Source organism: Typopeltis vanoorti, chromosome 19 (assembly GCF_054136105.1).
Source record: "Typopeltis vanoorti isolate ZY-2024b chromosome 19, IOZ_Tvanoo_1.0, whole genome shotgun sequence".
Classification (NCBI taxonomy): domain Eukaryota; kingdom Metazoa; phylum Arthropoda; class Arachnida; order Uropygi; family Thelyphonidae; genus Typopeltis; species Typopeltis vanoorti.
The window spans coordinates 31072942-31096296 of NC_143567.1; the positions used below are offsets into that span (position 1 = coordinate 31072942).

The 23355-nt window shown below is 35.1% G+C and overlaps 1 protein-coding gene across 1 annotated transcript in view; it reads left to right on the forward strand.

Moving 5' to 3' along the window:
- LOC150095965 (fatty-acid amide hydrolase 2-like) overlaps positions 1 to 23355 on the forward strand; it is an 83215-nt gene that overhangs the window by 28675 nt on the left and 31185 nt on the right. Inside the window, exon 2 of the mRNA XM_090409267.1 lies at positions 10470 to 10689. Within this exon, the coding sequence (XP_090265393.1) occupies positions 10470 to 10689 (220 nt within the window). The remainder of the gene's footprint in view (positions 1 to 10469; positions 10690 to 23355) is intronic.

Here is a 23355-nt window from a genome sequence, read left to right on the forward strand (position 1 = left end):
AGTTAGGATTTAGTCAACTACAACAAGATTTAGTTGTAGTTGACCACGAAACTAACACATTGTTAGTCTCTGTAAATTTAGAAGATCCAGGTGAACGGGGAAATATTGACGAAAAATTACGAGTTGTTTTAATTGAAATGGCGCCTGTTCAAAAGAAAAATATAATATATGGTCGTAAATTTGGAGACACGTATTATAATACGGAGGAAAAATGGAAAACGGTAGCTCGTGCCAAGAACATGGCTCATTTATTCCGAAACTTTAAATTCTGTTTTTTGCTTTTGTTGAAAAATTGTCGCACCTACTGAATCAACTGAATCACCCACTAAGTCTTGTAGAAGGTTATAACGGTGGAGAAATGTAAGTACAAATTTACATAGACATGAGACTAGTTTAACTCACATGAAAAATTTCTTAAAATGGAAGAATGATAATTTCAATTTCTTGTATAGATTACTACAAATTAATAACGAAGATTTTCGAAAAATTTGTGACGATTTAGAGATTCTCTTGAAGGACTGCGACAATAAAAACGTAAATGTAATAGAACTATATGACGAGTTATGTGCTTTCCGGGATATTTTTCGGAAGGATAATTTAAATATTCAAAAGCCCTTTCGATATTCTTAATTTTATTGTGTTTAATAATTTATCTTTCCCTAACTTTTCAATTGCTTTAAGAATACTATTAACCTTACCTGTTAGTGTAGCGAGCGGTGAACGTTCCTTTTCCAAGTTGAAATTTCTTAAAACCTACTTGAGAACACGTATGTCCCAAAATAGGCTTGTTAGTTTGGCGTTAATAGCTATTGAAAATGATATATGTGCGGAATTAGACGTTAAGACCATTATTTCTAATTTTGTGAATATGAAATCAAAACCTTAAAATTTTAATAAAAAAATTTCAAGTATATTTATGTAATTTAATTTATTTTCTGTTATTCTGTAAAGATATTATTTTTTGAATACTTATTAAATTTTCTAATTATTTCTGAATTCTTTTATTATTTTCTCATCTATCTTGAGTTTCTTTTAATTTCCTAAAAGATAGTTCCACTTATAAAAATTATTAGAAGTTACTAAGAATTTAGTAACTTGTAAAATGCAAGAATTTTTTAAACTTTAGTTCAAATAAATTTTAGCTTTAATTAAAATTCATTTGAATTTTGTTAGCGATTCGGATCGCTGAGAAGGTTATAATCCCTGTATCATTATATTCAACGATTAAAGTGAAGTGGCTTTATCAAAATTTACTATAAATTTTGAGAATTTTTTGAATATACGGGTTTTTAACGATTATCCTGCCTAGTCAACACTCCCGGTTCGTTACATTTAGCGAACTAACGTGTGGCTGTTCTGTCAAAATTTATTTAAGAAATTTCAAATAATTAAAATTTTTACCGCCGGCTCTGCTCTGGTGTGTGTGTGTGTGTGTGTGTGTGTGTGTGTGTGTGTGTGTGTGTGTGTGTGTGTGTGTGTGTGTGTGTGTGTGTGTGTGTTAGGGTTACCAAGTAATTTTATAAGCTTGGTTATTTAACTCCTAATCCCAAGTAAGCAAACAATTAAGTTTGCGCCTGAAACATAGTTCAAGTCTAAGATAGAAATTGCATGCAGGCGTCAAAGACCCTAGCGCCGGCTCTGTTTATATATATATATATGTATATATATATATCTTCCATCACTTCCCTCCTTATAAGCTTGGAATCATTTCCACCTTGGGACATAGAGCCCGTTCGCTTCAGGATGACCCAAATGAACTTCTTATTCCTTATTTTCCTTATTTTGGCATATTCCTTATTTTGAGAAATTCCATACGTTCCATACGCAATTCGGCAAATTGCGTATGGAAGAACACATGAGGGACATTACTTACAAGAGTCAGTGAGCCAGTGCATTATCAAGTCATATCCTTTTCTCGGCTAATCCTAATGATGAAAACCAAAGTCACAAAGTCTGCTGGGAAAAATCTACTAACATTTTCCGTTGCAGTGACGAAATAGAGAGAAAAATCGTGGAATCTAGGGAAATCATCTTCAATCCTGTTCATCTAAATAATAACCTGAGCTACAACCTCCCAGATAGTCATTCAGCTGTAATCATGTACTGGCGTTCACGAGATGCTACTAGCACACACTTTCCTAACAATACAACAAACGAAAGAAATACAACCACAACGTTTTAATGTCAGTTATGTATAGATACTGTCTATGTTGTTCATAGTTTATTTGAGCTTCAGTGTTTTAGTGGTTTTTCTTTTTTTCTTTCTTTTATAATATCACCTGATGAAGGCTGTTACAAGCCGAAAGTAATCGTGTTTTAATATTAAAACCTTTTTACTTAAATCTCGGTTTTAGTCATACAATTCTTTAAAAAAAAAATATGCATGTTAACCGAGTCAATGATCATTCTTTCATATATATATTATATTATATTGTATATATATATATATGAAAGAATGATCATTGACTCGGTTAACATACATATTTTTTTTACTGGTTTTACTCCATTTCCCAAGTAAGCAAACAGACAAACAAGTCAAGTTTGCGCCTGCAAGTGTTGCAAGTCTTGCTGACCCTGCACGTAGTGCAAGACCAAGGCAACTCATGGTAAAAGTAGAATAAGCTCTGATCACTAATCTTAATATTTACCCATAATGCAAAGCACATCTCCTGGAGGAGATGTATGATGCTTTGTATTGAAGGCAAGGGGCCACTACCCAGACCGGTTTCGACCTTTGCATTATGGGTAAATATTAAGATTAGTGATAAGAGCTTATTCTACTTTTACCATGAGTTGCCTTGGTCTTGCACTACGTGCAGGGTCTGCTAGACTTGCAACACTTGTTTGTCTGTTTGCTTACTTGGGAAATGGAGTAAAACCAGGTTTAAAATAGCTTGGTAGCTTTAACATTTATTATACCCAAGGTAAAATACTTTCTACATTTATATCTCCTCATGAGATTTTTATTTAATAAGGTTAAAACACCTTATGGTAACTTGTGTATTACTAATAATCTGTATTACTACCAGGTTTTAAAATAGCTTGGTATCTTTAATAAATAAATAAATATATATATATATATATATATATATATATATATATATATATATTTAAAAAGCAGAAAATGACCTAATTTAGTAATACTAGTAGTATAATTTTCCTGTGATTTTATCTCCTACAAAATTTTAAAAAAAATTAGTATAAATGCATGTTAAAAAGTTCACACTTTTATTTATTCTATTTTTACCTTATTTATTTTTGTTATTATAAATGAATTCTCTTTCATGGCAGTATCGTTACCTGACAAACAGTTCTTCATTCGAGTTCAAAACGCTGCGTATGGAAAAGTGTAATAGACACACATCGCAACTTAGTGTCTCGCGACTAATACTTGATTTTTGGTATGCTTTATGCATATTGGACCTTATATATATAGAGAGAGAGGTGCTGTTTTTTTGTTGCTGCTCTTAAGTCTCTCAAATAGTAAATAAAAATAAATACAACTTATCTCTATCAGAAAAGAAAGAAACCACACTGTTGCTCAAAACCTTATGTGGTTTTTATAATTTTCGTTGCTGTTGTTGTTTTAAGCCAATAAATCATTCATACGAGGTTTTTATTAAATTTGGCTAAACTTAATTTTAAATACTCAATTAGTAATTGATTATTCAGCAATACTCAATCAAAAATGATTAAAATAAATAAAAAATGAAAACTTTTTGCAACATTTAATTTAAATTGAAAACAGTATTAACTGAAAAAGGTATAGGATTCCCTTAAATAATGGTTTTAGCATAAAAGAACTTGCGTCTAAAAATGCATTTCATAAGTCATTTCCTATTAACGGGTTGCTTGCGATGCCGGAATGTAACCCACATTCGGAAACTGTTTTCATTTAATAAAAATAGAAGAGTGAAGACAGATGGAGTTAGGTCGACCTACGCTTGGCAGCAATACACGCTACCCCATTCCCCACCAACCACCACCACACGCGCGCGCACACGCACACACACACACACACACACACACACACACACACACACACACACACACACACACACACACACACAACCTAATTCCCACATACAGCATTTCCACTGATCCCATCCAAATCTAGGTTCCATTCATAATCCGTTGTATGCGTTTAAATCCCTTAACAACGGACAAAGACATCGACTTTAACTATTTATTGTGAACGTTTGTTACCATAGTAATGCGCTTCTCTATAAAATTCTGGTGCTATTTCCATATTAGCTGTAATTAACCTCTTCTACCTCTCTGTTGGACCACGCCACTGAAATAATTACTAGTTTAATGATTCAAAATCGGCTCTTCTAAAAATAAAAATTAAATTAAAAAAAAAATCTCGCAGTATATTGAATTATGTTGCCTGTAGTTGATACTAAAAATTTCATTCCAGCAAAGAATGTTGTTGTGGTGAAAGTATAAAGAAAAAGGTGATGACCGTTCCCATGAGCAGTACAAGGTACAGGCATTGGCCTTCCTTACCTGTGTCGTAAGGAAGACCAATGCTGATTATGAGAGGAAGCTAGCTGATGAATCCGAAAGAAATCCTAAGGAGTTCTTTCGCTATTTGGCAAGTAAAAGGATAATAACCATGCAAGGATGACTTTAAAAAGTGTTCATGGTAGGGAAGTTACTAAGGCATATCAAATAGTTGATTACTTAGTGATCGTTTTGCAAATGTGTACCATCTAGGTTGTGATATTGCAGTGTCGAATGTCTGGCATTGACTGATGTGAGTCTAGAGATAGAAGAAAGAGAGGTGCTTGGTATATTACAGAACCTTAATGCTAACACTGCCATTGGGTTAGATGGCATATCGGCCCATGTGTTACGAGAATGTGCAAGAGAATTAGCACCTCCTCTGACCAAGCTGTTTAATTTAAACCTTAGTTCTGGTAAAGTTCCAATAGTGTGGAAAGAGGGGAAAATAATTCCACTGCATAAGGGAGACTGGGGTTGCAAATTATACACCAATCAATATATCTGGAGTGGTGTTTAAGGTTTTGGAGAAATTGGTAAAATTTAGAATTCAGGACTGGGTGGACAGCAATATGATAAGCGGCAACATGGTTTTGTGAAGGGTAGGTCTTACCTTAGTAGCTTACTTTCTGTAATAAAGTAATAACAGTGGAGTTGGATAAAGGAAATCCTTACTCAGTGATACTGCTGGACTTTGCAAAGGCACTTGACATGATTCCACATGGAACTCTGCATAAATTGAAGCAAATGGGTATGGATCCGAAGCTAGTGATTTCGATTAGAGGGAGTCTGGTGGATAGATATCAAAGAGTGGTTTATGGAGAATCTGAGTCTAGGAGAAGGCAGGTTACTAGTGGCAGTGGCGCACCTAGGGGAGACAGGGGGCCCGCCCCCCCCCCAAAAAAAAGAAAAAGGGAAAAAAACACTAGAAAATTATCAAAAATTTTTTTCCTAATTAAAATTATTATTTTTTTATTTATGTTGTGTCGTGTCTTCTATTTCTATACTACTTATGAATTAGCGGTCACATAAGGTCGGAAGACCCTAAAGTTCTCAGGAATCACGGCTGCTATGAATGCAAGAAGAACGAGGTAGTGCTCAGGCGGATCAAGCGCTACTCCGTTTCGGGCCAGAGGAGATCACGGGTTTCATGTATTGCGATCACTGCAGATGCTCAATCATAGTCCAAGATTAAATCCGTGCGCCACTGACTAGTGGTGTACCTCAGGGTTCAGTGCTTGGTTCTCTATTATTTAATTTGTACATCAATGATATTGGAAATAATTTGAAAGGAAATATCCACTTGTTTGCTGATGATGCAAAATTGGGAAGAGCTATAGTCAATTCAAATGATGTAGATATCTTGCAGAATGACTTAAATAGGTTGACGGTATGCGCTAAGGTAAATGGCTGTCAGTTTAACGTGGCTAAGAGTAAGCTGATGTACTTCGGGAGGATGACATTGCATGCTGTTTACCATATTAATGGAACTGAACTGCAAGAAGTTGACAAGGCAAGGGACTTGGGAGTTATTGTGGAAGAGAACTTAAGTTTAAAGGGCATATTGCAAAGGTTGCCAAAACATCACATCAAATTACATGGTTGTTGAAGAGCACACTGACAAACAGTAAGGAAGTGATTGTCCCACTTTATAAGGCATTAATAAGACCGCATTTGGACTATTGTGCACAGATCTGATCACCTGGATTTCTTGGTGATGAGAAATGGTGGAGAGGATTCAGAGGCGAGTTACAAAGATTGTTGAAGGTCTGTGGGATGTTCCCTACGAGGATAGATTGACGATCTGTGGGCTCCAAAAACTAGCTGATAGACGTAGGAGAGGAGATATGATAGAGGTATTTAAATTGTTAAAGGGATTTTACAGGATTGATACTGATGATATTCTTAAGACCAGTGCAGGATGTGAGAGAACGAGGGGCCATCCCTGGAGATTGTGTAAGAGTGTGGTTAACAAGGGTGTTAGGACTAGATTTTTTTCTTGGAGGGTTGTGAATGTGTGGAATGCATTGCCAAAGGTGGTTGTGAATAAATTTAAGGAGAAGTATGATAGGGATTGTGTGAATAATGGTTAATGTGTCAATGTAGGGTCTCCCGCGATGAGCCTTTTGACTCCATGGAGACACCGTTATAATAATAATAATAATAATAAAATATTAACAAATCGGCCGAATAGTTCTATGGAAATAGTTTCAAAGTGCATATTATTTTGGTTTATTGAATCGCATGATGTTAAAACGGAGTTATAAACTTTTCATTTGGTCTGTCTAGCAGTTCTAGCAAATGCTGATCCCAAAGCTGGAATCATTCTGGTGGGCTCCTAAGTTGAGATAATTAGGTATCGGGAATATAGTCTAACACAGGAAAACACTATTCTGTTTCACCTTCGATATTTTAATGTTTTCGATACTTTATTTTTGTACATGAGATTGCAGGAAATCATTCGACGAAATATAAATATTTAATGATATAGCTAGAATAAGAATACAGTTTTCATTCTGTAACCCTTTGCTATATTAATTTCTGATATTAATCAGTCAGAAATTTTTATGATAACTGAAAATTTTTGAACTCTGTTTTTTCAAGGTTGAAAATATGGTAAACACTGCCAAATACGCAGCTGTGCAATGCTATAGACCAGGGGTTTCAAACTGGCGGCCCGCGGAGGCTTCGTATCCGGCCCACGACCTTAATGGTTGCTTTTCTAAAAATCAATGTTTCTAACATCCTGCGGGGATTAAAACAGAAAAAAATTCAAACTTCTAAATGTTTTATGACAGCTTTAAACAAAAGTAAAACTTATTACTACAATTCTTTGTACCATGTTTCGATCATCAAATGTGGGCAACACTGAATGGAAGTTACTTGTCACGCAGCCATTTTAAACCACGTGATATAATGTCAATAAGTTACAGGTTACCATTGTAGTATGACAGTGTTAATAAAATAATGTGTTATTAAAATTTCTTAATAAAAGGTTATCTCAATAACTTATATTTTTTTGCCTATAACAATGTCTGAATTTAAAGTTAAAAAAAGAAAAATAGATCAAGAAGGCAGAACCTTTCAAGAAAAATGGGAGAAGGCATAATTCTTTGTGGAAGTAAAAAATATGGAAGTAAAAAAAATAAGTATCGCCGTGGTGAAAGAATATAACCTAAAATGCCATTATGAACCAAACCATAAGGACTGTGATAAATGTACAGAAAAGATGCATGATGACAAACTTAAAGATTTAAAAAATGAACTGAAGTTTCAACAGAGTATATTTTTGAATGTTATCGGAACAAGTGATGCTGATGTTAAATGTAGTTACGTCATAAGTGAAAAAATTGCTCGGGCTTCGAAACCTTTTACTGATGGAGAATTTATTAAAAATTGCATTTTAAGTGCAGTCGAAATCATATGTCCGGGAAAAAAATAAGCAAGCATTTCAAAGTATAGGCCTATCAGGAAATATAGATGCAGAGCGTGTTGAAGATATAGCAGAGAACTTCCAAGATATATTGCGTGAAAAAATAAAGAGTTTTGTAGCGTTTTCCATTGCAGTTGACGAATGTACAGACATTATTAATACTTCCTAGTTAGCAATATTTATTCTTTGGCGTTGATGACGATATGAATGTGACTGAAGAACTATTGGATATAGTGCCTATGTCAGGAACAACGACAGGAAATGACTTATATTTGTGCATTGAGAAAAGTCTTGAAAATGCTCACGCGGACTGGTCAAAATTAGTAAGTGTGACTACAGATGGGGCTCCTGCTATGGTTGGTGTTAACGTCGGACTTGTTACAAAACTTCAAATGAAAAAGGAAATGTTGTGCAAGGACAAACTTAAATCGTTTCATCGTGTAATACATCAGGAGTCACTTTGTGCTAAAAAAAAAACTAAAGATGGAACACGTCATGAGTGTAGTACGCTCTCAGGCCTTGAATCATCGACAATTCAATGCTTTGTTGGATGAATTGGATTCACAATATTTCACAATATTGGATTCACAGCAGTTTGCTATATTATACGGAGGTTAGGTGGCTTAATCGTGGCGTTGTTTTAAAAATATTTTTTGAACTCTTAAAAGAAATTGACATGTTTACTTCATCCAAAGTAAAATTGATTCCTCAGCTCACCGATGAAGATTGGTGCAAAGAATTCGAATTTTTAGTTGACATAACAAGCTACTTAAGCACTTGGAATACTGCTCTGCAAGGACGTGAACAGTTGTTATGTCAATTAAGTTGTTTCTGGTAAAACTCTATCTTTGGCAAATCCAGTTGGCAAAGAATAATTTAGCCCTCTTTCGTACACTTAAATCGATTTCTCGAAATAATAAAGATGCTGAAAAGTACATTCCTCAAATTGAAGAATTAAAAATTGAATTTCAAAAAAAGATTTTCTGATTTCAATCAGTTTGAAAATGAATTATTATTCAGTTCACCTTTTTAATTAATATGGAAAATGTTGACGAAGAATTACAAATGGAAGTAATTCAACTCCAGTGCAATACTGAACTAAAAAATAAATATAACGAAGTTGGCATACTACCAGATTTTTATAAATACCTCCGCAGTAAATATCCCAAATATAAAATTTATTGTGCAAAAATGTTGTCAATCTTTGGAAACGCTTATGTATGTGAGCAATTATTTTCTATTATGAAACTTAATAAGTCAATGTTCCACTCACGGATAAAAGATTCTACATTAAATGCAATACTTCATATTGCAACACGAAACGAAAAAGCAGATATTGACGTGTTAGTACAGAGGAAAAGATGTCAGGTTTCAGGATCAAAATCGAATTTAAAAAAGGACTCGTAGATAAAAATCTTTATTTTTGTAAGTCAAAATTATGTATTTAAATAATTTTCTTAAAGTACGAATAAAATGTAATTTAACTTATATTTTCTAAACTTGTTTATATTTTTAAAATTTAAAAATAATGGTTATAAATTTAAAATTTAAATAGTGGTGTAACTGTTTACACAAGTCGTAAAGGCCCGGCAACAAAACGGCCTTTGTTAGAGCCTTTCTTTTTTTAGTTTATGTTTTTGTTCACAGAATAATATTGAATACGGCCCGCGTCTGATATACATCTAATTGACTGGCCCTTTGCTGCGTTTGAGTTTGAGACCTCTGCTGTAGACGAAGATATAAAGCAAACTTAAGACGAAATGCACCATTAAAAAGAAAGCACATGGAATATGCAACCAAACGGGAACTATTACCCATAAAAAAACATATAAATAAATAAAACAAAAATAAAGACAGAAAAAGCTTTTCCTGGTTTATGCATCTGGATGATACCGAACTGTTCCCAGGTCCAGGAAATTACTGAAATCTTAGTATTGCATTTATGATGCCGACAACGTGCATTACTTTGAGCGGAAGAAATTTTATTATTTTGTTTGTGATTCCATCCGGGCCTAGTGCTTTCCTGTTGTTGAGACGTTTGATGACGCTAGTCACTTCTTCTAGGGGAAGTGGGATGAATTGCTTCCAAGTTTGTGGGCTGACTTCACTGCATCGAACGTATACTGGTGGAAATTGTCAATAAAGTTGAGGTTTATGTTTTTGTATCCTCTACTGCACTATTCTAGGTTGTTTGCAAGAACTTCTGTTTTTGTCTGGAACTGTATATATGATTCCCTGTTCGCCTTACATTGGAGAAAGTGATCTTCAGGATTGAGTTTCTTTTCCTATTATATCTTTGGTTCCCTGACTTTGTTGATAATTTTGTTCAGGATTTTTTGATCTTGTGAAGCCAGTGTGCGATATCTTTTCCAGGTTTTGTTCTTTTCTCTGATTAACTGTGCGATGTCATATATGTTTAACAAAAAATATAAAATAAAATATATGGTAAAATATATCCTAGTTATTGTTTTTAATGCATGTAAACTTGAAAGAAATATCTGATAGTTTCTTTTTATTATTCTTCAATTAGATAAAGAGCGTTGACGTTTTAAAAGCTTATATTCTTCGCATTCGAGAGGTGCAGCCGATTATCAATGCCATGGTAGATGAAAGATTCGATGACGCTCTCGTAGACGCCCAGAAAATTGATGAGTTTATTGCATCTCGTCAATTGACAGAAAGTCAATTAGAGAAAGATTTTCCTCTTCTTGGAATACCCGTCAGCATTAAGGAGATCATTGCTGTAAAAGGTAATGCATGTTTAGAAATTGACTGCCATTTGTAATAATGGAGATGTATCACACACAATCTATATGAACATAAGTTAGCTTTACAACAGTTATAAACCTTCCGATCATTTTGAGCATGCAGTCACTTGGATGCTCAAAAATACGTTGACTAGTAGGGACAAAAAATTCGTTATTCCTCCTAAGTTTCTGATACGTCCCCATCTGTACTGTTGTGTTCATATTTGGTCACCTAGGTTTCTTGGTAATGTGAAGATGGTTGAGAGGATTCAGAGGCTGTTAACCAAGGTTTTGGGCCTGTGGACAGAAAAAGAGGTCATCATTGGAAGTTGAATAAAGCTTTAGAAAGGATGTGACGTCTAGATTTTTTACTACTAGGGTGATGAATGAGTGGAATGGGTTGCGTGCATTTGTTGTTAGGTCTTCGTCAGTGAATTAGTTTAAGGAGAAGTATGATAGGTACCGTTGTGAGTACTGGTTAGCTTCTGTCTCCCATGGTGAAATTCTTGCTCGATTGTGGATGGTACAATCGGTATATTGTGAACTATGCTGTGGGCATTCCGCGATGAGCTTTTGACTCCATGGAGATACCTATTAACAATAATAATTATAAATCTTTTCCACTTGCTCAAGTTTGCATGTTTACTTCTTAACAACAGAATTGAAGCGATCGTAAAATGATGCAGATATAATTAATAGTTTTGTAATGAAATCAAAGTATTTCCTTAGAATCAAATTAATCATATTATCCTTGTATAAATATTCATTTCGGTGGATAAGTTTGTAAGACACTTTCAAATATAATTTTTATTTAAATTATATTATTTAAAATATAACCCCACCCACGAAAAGCTATAAATCCTAGAGTACATTATTACCGTAGATGAGCTAAGGAATTATTTTTCAATACTTTCGTTTAAAAAATGATATATTTTTACATAATCCCAGAAATCCAGCTTGCTCTCTATCAAGGGGTTTTTAAAATATAAAATAGTTTTTTATTTTTTATAATGCTTGTTTCATTCTGTGATCTGCGGTGGCTCCACCTATTTATATTTATAATTTAACATATCATTGTTATATTAATAATATAAACTATGTAATTGGAAAGTAATATAATAATTGATAATAATAATTATATCAATCTACTATAATATTAGAACAATATCAGTATAATATAATATTGATACAAAATTAATAACGGAAAAAACTCACAAAGATGTACGTGAGTTTTTTCCGTTATTAATTTTGTATCGATATGTCTACTCACGGTATACCACTTTTAAAACTTAATATAATATTATCATAAAATTAAGTAATATTAATACATAATTATATAATGAAATTAACATTCAAAATATATATGTATTTATATACAGTTTAATTAATTAAATAAAATAATACTGCTTTGTAAATATGATACTGTAAATACATATTTATATATTGTCATTGAGTGAGTGATAATGTCCATTTATTACTGCATAAAGTTTTGCAAGTCGCATTTCTTTTAAACAATAAAAATAATTTATAGCAATAAAAATGTGAGAAATATTAGCACATTGTCTATCTGAATGTGTCGAAGAAGGGATTTTCACAAGTACCAATCCGCTGATCGGTACTTGTTAAAGCCTCTTATCCAGAGGCGAGTGACTAAGATGATAGCAGGTCTATGGAATGAACCATATGAGAACAGGTTGAAGATTTGTGGGTTGCAGAAACTAGTTGATAGGCGGAAAAGGGGAGACATGATTGAGACATTCAAATTGCTAAAAGGATTCTATAGGATTAATTCAGATGATATTTTTGAGATCAGGACTGGTGGTGGGAGAACTAGGGGACACCCATGGAAGCTGGGCAAGAGCATGGTTAGCAGGGGTGTTAGAGCTGGGTTCTTTACTTTTAGAGTGGTAAATGAGTGGAATAAGCTGCCAGAGTCTGTTGTGGGTGCTATGACGGTGAACGAGTTCAAGGCAAGGTATGATAGATACTGTGAGAATGTTGAACAGCTGCGTGAACATGATGTTTAGGGCCTCCCTCGATGAGTCTAAGGACTCCTGGAGTAGCCCGTGGTAATAATAATAATAATAACAATAATAATAATAATAATAATAATAATGTGGTTATCAGTTTTCTTTGTAATCGAAATCCCTATTTTGAAATGATCTCGAGACACTTGAAGGCAGAATCGAAGATAAACCCTAAGTGCTTATGGTAAGAATCAGTACATGATTGCTACCGTTCAATCGGAGTAGAATGAGTAAAGAAATCATTTGAAAGGGTGGAGGGAGGGTAACAGAATTGCATTAAATACTAATTTCGTCTGCGTGTGAGTGGGTGGTTTAATTTTGTCCTACTACTGTCCAAATCTTATCTTTGTAAACATGGTTTTTAATTTCAATACTTCTTGATTCTTGTTTTTTTTTTCAACTTTATTTACGTATTAGACATTGATTCTCTTTTTCAGAATTTTATTTTAATTTCATCTCTGCAGAAACTACCGTGTATTCGCAATATACTAACCTTATCAAAGCAACTGTATTACTAAAAGACTTTCTATAAAAATATTAAGAAAACTAAATGAAAATTTCCGTTCCACCATTCCTTGCGCCATAGATTCAGAAACCTTTCCAAGAACTGTGAGTCGATATATTACTCTCTGAGCACATGGTATGTCTTGATCACGACTTGTCATGTCTATCCGAGCAGCCCGCTAGGGGCGCTCATTTATTAGAAATATTTTCTAAATTAAAATCATCTTACAATAACTGTAGCTTCAAGTCTAAACATTATTCATCTTTAAATTTTCGACAACTGTTGAGCGAACTTGTCATGATTTGACCACCAGGGTGCGTGTGTTGTGTTGATGTATCAGAAAAAAAGTATGAAATGATTGCAGGTAATCTTCAATCTTAAAAAAAAAAATCATAATAACGTTATTATATAGTATTAATATTCATTGTCAAACAACTGCCTTTAGAGCCGTTTTTAGCATGTTTAAGGCAATGAGGTGAGTTAAATTCATTGCCCACGAATCGCATATATGAAAAGATTGAAATCAAGCATCTATGCCATGTAGATGTTTTTTCTGCATTCCAAAGAGTTGTATTCAATAAACTGAGTGTAAAGCTTTATCAAATTGTATTCAATAAACTGAGTGTAAAGCTTTATCAAATTGTATTCAATAAACTGAGTGTAAAGCTTTATCAAATTGTATTCAATAAACTGAGTGTAAAGCTTTATCAAACTTATCCAAATAAAGATTAGTAAAGAAATAAACTTAATTGTTTTTAGAAGGCGCCTCCGTAGCGCAATTGGAAGAACGATGGTATATTGCGCCCGTCGATTGGAATAGGCCTAAGTTCGATTCTCGTCGCGACGGGAGGAATCTTTATCTGGACGATTTCAATTGAAGGTGAGTTAGCCGATCTCATACGGAAGTAGCAGGGTTTTTTCCTCCGGAAACTCGGGTTTTTCATCCTGCATGTAGACAAATCGGCCCTTCAGAACACACGCAATTTACAAACAAAAAATACTAGTTGTGGTGGAGGTGGGCGATAGATGGCGTTCATGGAGATGATTCGTAGTAGAGGTCCGGTGTAGTGGTTGAAACAGCTATAGGTGTCCTCCCACCGTGAATCTTCGGACTCCTTGGAGGTATCAGGAATAATAATAATAATGTGCACGCCCTTAATTTCTTTTACTTCGTGGAACAAAATTTCTACTTTTGATATTGCTGAACCAGTGTTAAAAAATAAAAATAAAGTTTAATTTATACTCATAAAATAAAGATGAAACTATTATGATATAGTAGACCTAATTGTAGTAGTAAAAATTTGCTTACTGGCTATATATTTAGATTATTCTAAACTTTTTTTGTGAACACCAATCACATAACATATACACAATGAGTACACTAATTCGAGAATGATCAAGATTAAGTGATATCTCATGATAGAATCACGATCAGCTCGCGTTTATCCCGGATATATGCAGTCTTATTAAGATGACAATGGTAGTTATCTGGTTGGTGAAAGGTATTCATGGGATTATTCTTTTCAGTTATGTATCATCTAGAAACAAAAGCTGCTAGAGCGGGATGCTTCTGTTCTAATTATCCCCAGTACGGTTGAGAGATTAAATTTCTAATCCTTATTTCAGTAACAAATGAAATTGTACAAAAAAGCATAAAAAAAATATTAGCTTGCCTTGGAGTCAGTCAAACCGAAGTTCAATAAGTTACGAAGTCTAGAATGGGAGAAGCACTGTTAAATTTAAAATGGAAAAAGCAGTTTCGTTCCACTTCAATTCGGTATTGGATTATCAAGTGATAGTTTCTTATCCTGGCATGAGTTTACATCATCACGAAGACTAATAAGTCCAAAATTGTTCAATATCCTGATATGGAAGCTGTTAGAGGTCTCCCTCTCTCTCTCTGTGTGTGTGTGTGTGTGTACGTGCGTGTGTGTGTTCATCTTTTCCATCCAAGGATGAGTCGAATTCCCTAGTTACAGGTTTGCAGGAATTTTTAATGCAGCTGGCTTGCCATTCCTCTGTTATCCCCTAAGGGGGGAAGGGACCCCATGTTACCTAGGGAAAAAAAACACTACCATCTGCTTTTGAGACTGGATAACTCACTTTCAGTGTTAAAAAGTCCGGTGTTTAGCGTCTTAGATTCGAATTCAGGCCTTTCCAACTAAATGCATCGGCTGTTTCCGATTGGGTAATGGAGGTTCACGTTCGTAGTTAGATTAAATCATAAAATCATAAAAACCGAACCTGCTAATTACTGCAGTCTTGACCATAAGGCTTGGGCTGGTTCAGCTGAGGTTTTGCCAAGGGTAATTCGGACACGGTCACAGAATAACAGTTTCAATGGTAGCAATACGAATTTAAGAAATGATTTATATCAAGAGGGAAGACTGGATGTTACAAGAACAAGGACGACTAGTAGAATGATGTATAAAATAAGGGGAGAATGATGAAGATAGGAACACAGGCTGTTTTATGAACTTTTAAAGTTCATAAAATCAGTTACAAAGCCAGCGTGTGTATTGAACAGGATTCATATGCTAATTCAGAGGATTTTAGGTCAAGAGTTAATTGGAATAATGTATCAACAATTAAATTGACAACAAACATGCACAGGTATCATCAAGTATATACACTATTTGATCAAAAATATCCGGATACCTCTTCATAGTAGTTATCATGGCTATTGACATCACCACCATGGCTGTTATAAGTATAAAAGGAAGTACACGATCTTACTTTCTTCATAGACAAACATTAACCGTAAAATGGCCATACTAAAGAGCTTAGTAACTAGATTTCCGCTTCTTTTACAAAGCGAGATCTGTGCAGGAATGGTTTGATAAGATGGGTGGTAAAGAACTTGACTGGCCTGCACAGAACCCCTGCTTAACCACGTCTTGAGGAATGAACAGGAACTTGTTCCTGTTTGGTTTTTAGAACACTTTTGTATTGTAAACTTCATGTATTATAAAATTATTATACATAATTCGGACGTTCTTTTAGCTGTCATTTCATGGATGGACCTGCTATATAAGTGAATCTTTCTTTCCCTTCAGTTAGTTTATTTTACGATGCCTTTTCATACTTGCTTTTTATGCTGAGAAGAGTCAGGTCTTTCCGACGATAATGACTATTCTTATTCTTAGTTTAAAGGAACAGAGCTGTGCTGAAGTTTTATATGCGCGCTTACTATTCTGTACTCTGAGTTTAGTTCTCTCCTATTATAAGCTCTGCATTTGACCTGATCTCATCCATTTTTCCACTTATTAAAAAAAAAACAATATATATATATATATATATATATATATATATATATATATATATATAAATATATATATATATATATATATATATATAGAGAGAGAGAGAGAGAGAGAGAGAGAGAGAGAGAGAGAGAGAGAGAGCTGAATTGCTAGATAAGATTGCTAGAGCCGAATTTTCCAAACTTTTTGACCTTAGTTCCATCTAGACCAGTGGTTTTTAACCTTTCGAAGTCGCGGAACACTTTTGATTATAAGAAAAATTTGGGGAACACCAAAAGCATTAGGGTCATAAAACTAACAGTAAAGTAAAAATATGCATGGACTTACCTTTTATAAAAATGGAACTTATTTTAATGAGATACTTGAGCTTGTCGGCTTTTGCAGAATTCAGCAATATCAGGTCTAATATGTGATATAGCTACCCTTATCCCTTCGTCTATATTAGTAAGTCTTTCACGCTTTTTAGTTTTTATATGGGTTAATATTAAGAAACCGAGCTCACACAAATATGATGTTGAAAAGTGTAACAAAATTTTCAGTGCGCTTGTGGAGAGAACTGGGTATTAGGCTTGGACAAAAGTTCAAAATTCTTCAAGAGTTATTTCAGAGAATTTCATTTTTAGAATGCGATCCGTTGACAAGGTAACCAAATGTTCTTCTTCCTAAGTATGAAGAGCTAATAAGCTTCATTTCGGCAATGAAAACATTACTTAAATTAAGGGGATATTAAATCCCACATAGTTTTAAAACCGAATAAGAAACTCAAAGATCAGAGAGTTTCTTGCCGAATATAGTAAACTATAAAGTATCGGCGATCACTTAGCGTGAGCTAATGCAAGTGACCCTAGCACATAGTACAATACTGGACGACTCGTTGCAAAGGTGGGGAAAGTTCAGATCGCTATTCTTAGGTATTTTCCATAATGTAAAAACACATTTCCTAGGAAATGTATGCTGTTATTACATTATGGAGGGAGGTCACTACCCAGACCGGTTTCAGCCTTATGAATAAGTAAAGCCGTCTCTAAAAATTCGGACGATCCCTAGGCCACTCAATCGTGGGCGAAAGACCGTCCATCTCAGCGTTGGCTCCACTCAGTGATGGCCTTCCACCCACACGCCACCACCGAGCAGAACCGCTCACATTCCGAAGAAAAGCATTCACCGACAAAACCCCTCAGCGGGCCGTGCCCGAGAACACTTTCCCCGGAGACTCAAATTGCTCCCTTAAGGCAAAAACCTTAAGAGAGCGAACTCATAATATAATAGCCCCACCGGTTTCAGCCTTTTTTGAGGCTTCATCAGTGAGTAGCTAGACCTAATACCGAAGTGTATAGCGAAAAGAACTTATATACTCTGCGATACGAGTTTCCAAACAGGTGCATCCATTAAGTTACTTAAGTATAAAGAGCTAATAAGCTTCATTTCGGCAATGAAAACATTACTTAAATTAAAGGGATATTAAATCCCACATAGTTTTAAAACCGAATAAGAAACTCAAAGATTGGAATCAGAGAGTTTCTTGCACCTGTTTGGAAACTCGTATTGCAGAGTATATAAGTTCTTTTCGCTATACACTTTGGTATTAGGTCTAGCTACTCACTGATGAAGCCTCAAAAAAGGCTGAAACCGGTCTGGGTAGTGACCTCCCTCCATAATGTAATAACAGCATACATTTCCTAGGAAATGTGTTTTTACATTATGGAAAATACCTAAGAATAGCGATCTGAACTACGAGTCGTCCGGTATTGTACTACGTACTAGGGTCACTTGCATTAGCTCACGCTAAGTGATGGCCGATACTTTATAGTTTACTATATTCGGCAAGAAACTCTCTAATCTTTGAGTTTCTTATTCGGTTTTAAAACTACGTGGGATTTAATATCCTCTTAATTTAAGTAAAGTTCTTCTTCTTGTAACGAAAATTCTCAACTCGATGTATTAACTGTGCCAAATGGATTTCGTATCCAGTCATAATTGTGTGTATTTAAGGAAGAAAAGTAAGTTGAAATCTTTTCTTCCAATATTGTTAAATGTTCTGCTATAACGGAAATAATTCCCTCGACATTTTTATTATGCTAAGGAAACATATCTACTGTATTTTTTCTTATATACTGGTATTCTTAAGATATTAGGTGTAAACCTAATATCTTAAGAATGTAGAATTCTCAGCTATCATGGTGTAACATGAAGAATAAATAAATTAAAAACCCTGCATAAAAGATAATAGATGAATTATTTAAAAGAAAAAGAAATATTCTTGCATCCAATAAAATATATAAAATATAAAGGTGTTTGTTGAACTAACTAACAAAAAGAAAGAATTTATTAATGTTGTAATATGATATAAAAGAGAAAATTTAACTAAATAAGACAGAAAAGGATTAGTCATAAGAGATGGTATGTGAGAGGCTAGAGATTAAAAATATTAAGTAAGTTCATAGAGAAATTTTGGAAAGAGGATTAAGTTAGAGGCTAGCAAAAGAAAAACAACAGACTATCGCTCAGGGCCGATTCCCGGATTGAGACATCCTGACGATCTCGCCGATCAAAGGACGTTTGGTAGAAAAACGCAACCCTAATTGGTCGGTGAAGTAAAATCAAGTAGGGGGCAGAGAAAAGAAGTTAAAGAGGATGCCGTTAGGAGAGCAGGTATAAAAGGGTTGGAAATCCCCTAGGAGGGGGACTCTTTTTGGCTTTGGTTCTGTTCCAGGAGAGTTCTTCGCGAGCTCTTTCGTAGGGATTTGACGGTGTTTTCCTGAGTGGCGAGATAGGGGTTACATCTCCATCATCACAACGCGGAAACGAAAGTGAGCTGGATTTCGATTCCGTACTTCCTATGTAAGAAGTGATGAATGCCCTATAGTCAAAGAAAAGAAAGCATATTCTTTGTGTTTCAACTCCAGTGTCAACTACGAAAAAGGGAAAGAAGTAAAGAAATCGATGTCCACGTCGCGAGTTGTACAGCCGTTATATAGATGATTCAAAGTGTGTCCTAAGTTACGAGAGGTTAAGACCGCGTAAGCATAGTTCAATTCCAAAAGGAACGTAGGAGAAACAGATTATCGGAGAAGTTATACCAAGATAGTTCGATCAGAAAAAGATAGAGGCCCATATGGAAAATTCAAGAAAGAAAGGTACTGTAAAATATATCTCGTGTTAACTAAGATTCATCTGTATTAGTTATCATTATTCTAATACTGAACTGTTGAAGTGACCAAGAAAACAATACTAGGACTTTAGTATATGACAGAATATAATGAAAGTAAGCTTACTAATGTTAATATTATATGAGTAATTAAGTGTCCTGAGAATTTTGCGTGTCTAATATATTGTATATGAAAGTTTAAATGTCATAGTAATGTGTCAGTGCAGTAAATGGTTTAGTTAATCTACTTAAGTTTGGATAGTTAAATAGTGTGAATTAATCTCATATGTCCGTGTCAAATGAATTTATGTGTTGAATGTGTATGGCTGCATGATCGTAATACTCATTATAGGATCATAGCTTAATTATTTATGATAAGCTGATGTCAGTTTGTAAATATTTAGTATAGCATTGAATTGAGTAATAACTAATATTTGAATTGTACCATGTTAAGGAATTTAATAAACCTTTTGTCCAATGATAAAACAGTTGTCTCAAATTGCTGTACAATGCACCACTTGAAAAATTACGAACCTAATCACGTGGGAAATTAATGCGCTAAGAAACGAGATAAAGTGTCACGACTGCAACATAGTTTCACTTTCAGACATATTTTAGTTCTTTCTCCTTGTTTTTGTATATAATATCTTAAACTAAATGTCCCAAAATGCGCAGCATAATACAAATATTAGGGATACTAAGGGGAGAATTAACTTAAGTATTAGTAAAATTTTGGGTGATATCTCGTGCGTAGATAATAGTTGAACATAGATAAAAGGGAAATAACTAGATAAAATAAAAATCATAAATTGGGACACAACAATACAGGTTTTCCAAAGAGGTACTTTTTCCTGAAAAGTTGACAATTTGTCAGTGAATGTTAAAATATTTCATTTTCTATTGGATACGTGTATTAACACGCTATTTAAGTAATTAAAAATATCGGCTAAATATGCCATTTTAGCAAACTTTTTAAGACATTTTACAAAAGCATCTGAACCTTCGTTTTGAAAAAAGGCCAATAATTCACTCTTAAGAGTGAATTAGTTCCAGAGGTATGCAAGGTTTTTTAAAAAAAGTGTGCTTTTAAAGGTTTTGACTTAATGTAATTTACCATATTTACAACTTTGTCTAGTACAGGTTTTAATATTGGCGGTAATGTTATTGAAAAATGTCATGTGACATCTTTCACCGGCGGAACACTTGTAACCAGTTTGTTCCAGGAAACACCGGTTAAGAACCACTGATCTAGACCAACTCGAAAACCACTTGCTCTCAACTGGTGTAATATACACGGAAATAATTAACCATATTTGGATCCACTAAGTAAGCTGTGTTAAATACGAACACTACCAGTTATGAACGCAGAACGTTACTGGTTTAATGGGTGAAGCATAAATGCTTTTCATATTCTCCTTTTTCTGAGAGGGAAGTTCTTTGAGTGGAGAGTTATGCTATTGAGCTTTAAGCTCGCTCTGGAAGGGCAGTGAGATTAGCTGTGTTCAGCTGAGCATAGAATTGAGTTGGGTCTTTTGTATTGTAGAATTATGCTTCATTGTAGTCTGAAGCTTGCTTGATCAGCGGGTTTGGATGATGCTTGTCTTGGTGAATAACTTTTCTGCTAGATCATAAAGGAGGGATGTGATGTAGGGAATGTTGACTTCTCTGTGAATCTGGGAGTTTCTAATGAACCATGGGGCGTCCAGAATCATTCTCAGGCATTTATTCTGTATTGTCTGCAGTTTTTGAATGTTTGTATCCGAGGTATGTCTCCATGCAGGAGATGCGTAAGTGATGACTGGGCGTATTACCATCCTGTATATGAGTAGTTTGTTTCGAGTATCCCGTTTGCTTCTTCTGTTGATCATGGAGTAGAGTTGCGCGATTACTTTGGAAGTCTTCGAGCTTATTTGTTTTATATGACTGATGAATTGGGGTTTTTTGTCCAGCATCACGCCGAGATATTTGACTTCAGTCTACCATGGAATCTTGACTCCTAGCAGGTGTGTCTTCCTTGGTCTGAAACTTCTTCTTAGTGAACAGTATGGTTGAACACTTCTGTGGGTTTGCTTGGATCCTCCAGTCCATCAGCCATTTCTCCAATGTACGAATGCCGCTTTGGAGTCATCTGATAGCTAGTTTGGGGCTGAGAGATCTTGCTAATAAAGCAGTATCATCTACATATAATGCAGTGATTGTTGAATTTGAGTTTTGAGGGATATCAGCTATGTGGATAGAAAATAGCAGGGGAGGGAGGCAGAAGTGAGCCCTGCGGCACACCTACAAGGATCTTGCGTCTGGTTGATACAGTTTCATTTATTTTGACCTGCATGTATCTGTCTTTGAGGTATGTGTCAATTATTTTTACTAAAATTAATTGCTATATTGAATTTGATGAATTTGTAGAGAAGACCCTGATGCCGCACCTTATCGAAAGCCTTCGCAGCATTTATAAAGACCGCAGCTGTGTGGAGGTTCCAGTTAGAACCTTTTGTGATATATTCGACCAGTCGGATATTTGTTTGTACAGTGCTATGGTTTTTTCTGAATCCGAACTGCTCGTCCGGAATAATTCCTAACTTATCCGCTGCTGTCTGAAGCCTTGTAAGGATGACTTTTTTTTTTTTTTTTCCCGCTGCCTTTCCAAGACCGGATAGAAGACTGATAGGTCTATAGCTTTCGGGGAGTTGAGAGTTCTTTCCAATCTTTTTGATTGGTGTGATATCCGCCGTCTTCCAAGTTATGGGAAAATGCTTAAATCTGAGGATGGCATTGATTATGTTGCCCAGATGCGCAACTGCTTTTCTGGGGAGTAGTTTGATTATTCTGTTTGTGATTCCATCTTTACCTGGAGCTTTGTTGTTATTGTTCAAATGGGTTATGATATTTATAACTTCTGCTGGAGAAGTGGGTATGATAGGTTCTGAGTTATCCTTTTGTTGTCTTAAGATCTGCTTGACTCGGCGGTGAATCTTGTAGATAAGATTGACGTTCAGATTTTCATAAGAGGGGGTTACCAAGCTGTCAACTAGAGGTTATACTTTTTCTTTGTCCATTGAGTTTAGGTTAGTCCGTTTGGTTTCCCAAACATGGTTTCGATGTTTTTGAAGAGCTTCACGGACTTGTCTATTTAAAGTTGTTTTATCTTGTGGGGCTCTTGTATTATGTACCGCTTTCTGGCTTTCTTTTTAATCTGATTAGATCCATGACTTCCTTGGGGATCTGACTGAGCGGGTGAAAGACTGTAGTTTGGGTGACTGACTTTATTGCTTTTTTATTTGAATGGTTAGGTTGTTTAGAGCAAAGTCTTTCTCCTCTTTATTGTGAATAAAAGAGACTGGACAGATGCGCTCTGGGAGAATTCTAGAGAGTGTCCCAAGATATAAATGAGTGTGGTGGAGTGAGTTGCTCGATCGTACCGAGCTTAAGCAGGATGGGGTTGTGGTCAGAAGGCAGTTCATTTGGTGTTTCCAGCTGATACTGGTATCTGTTTTTGAGGATGACTATGTCAAATACATCTGAGCTTCCAGCTGGGCTGTGATGAGTCGGCTCTGTAGGTTCGGCTGTAACTATTGAGTTTTGGGTTGAGTAATGGTATAGAATACGACCTTTGTCATTGATTGTGGAGCTGAACCAAGCTGTATGCTTGGCATTAAAGTCTCCAGCCATAATAATGGACCAACAGTGGGATGTCGGGTGAGTTGTATGCGGCGTAGATTTTGATGC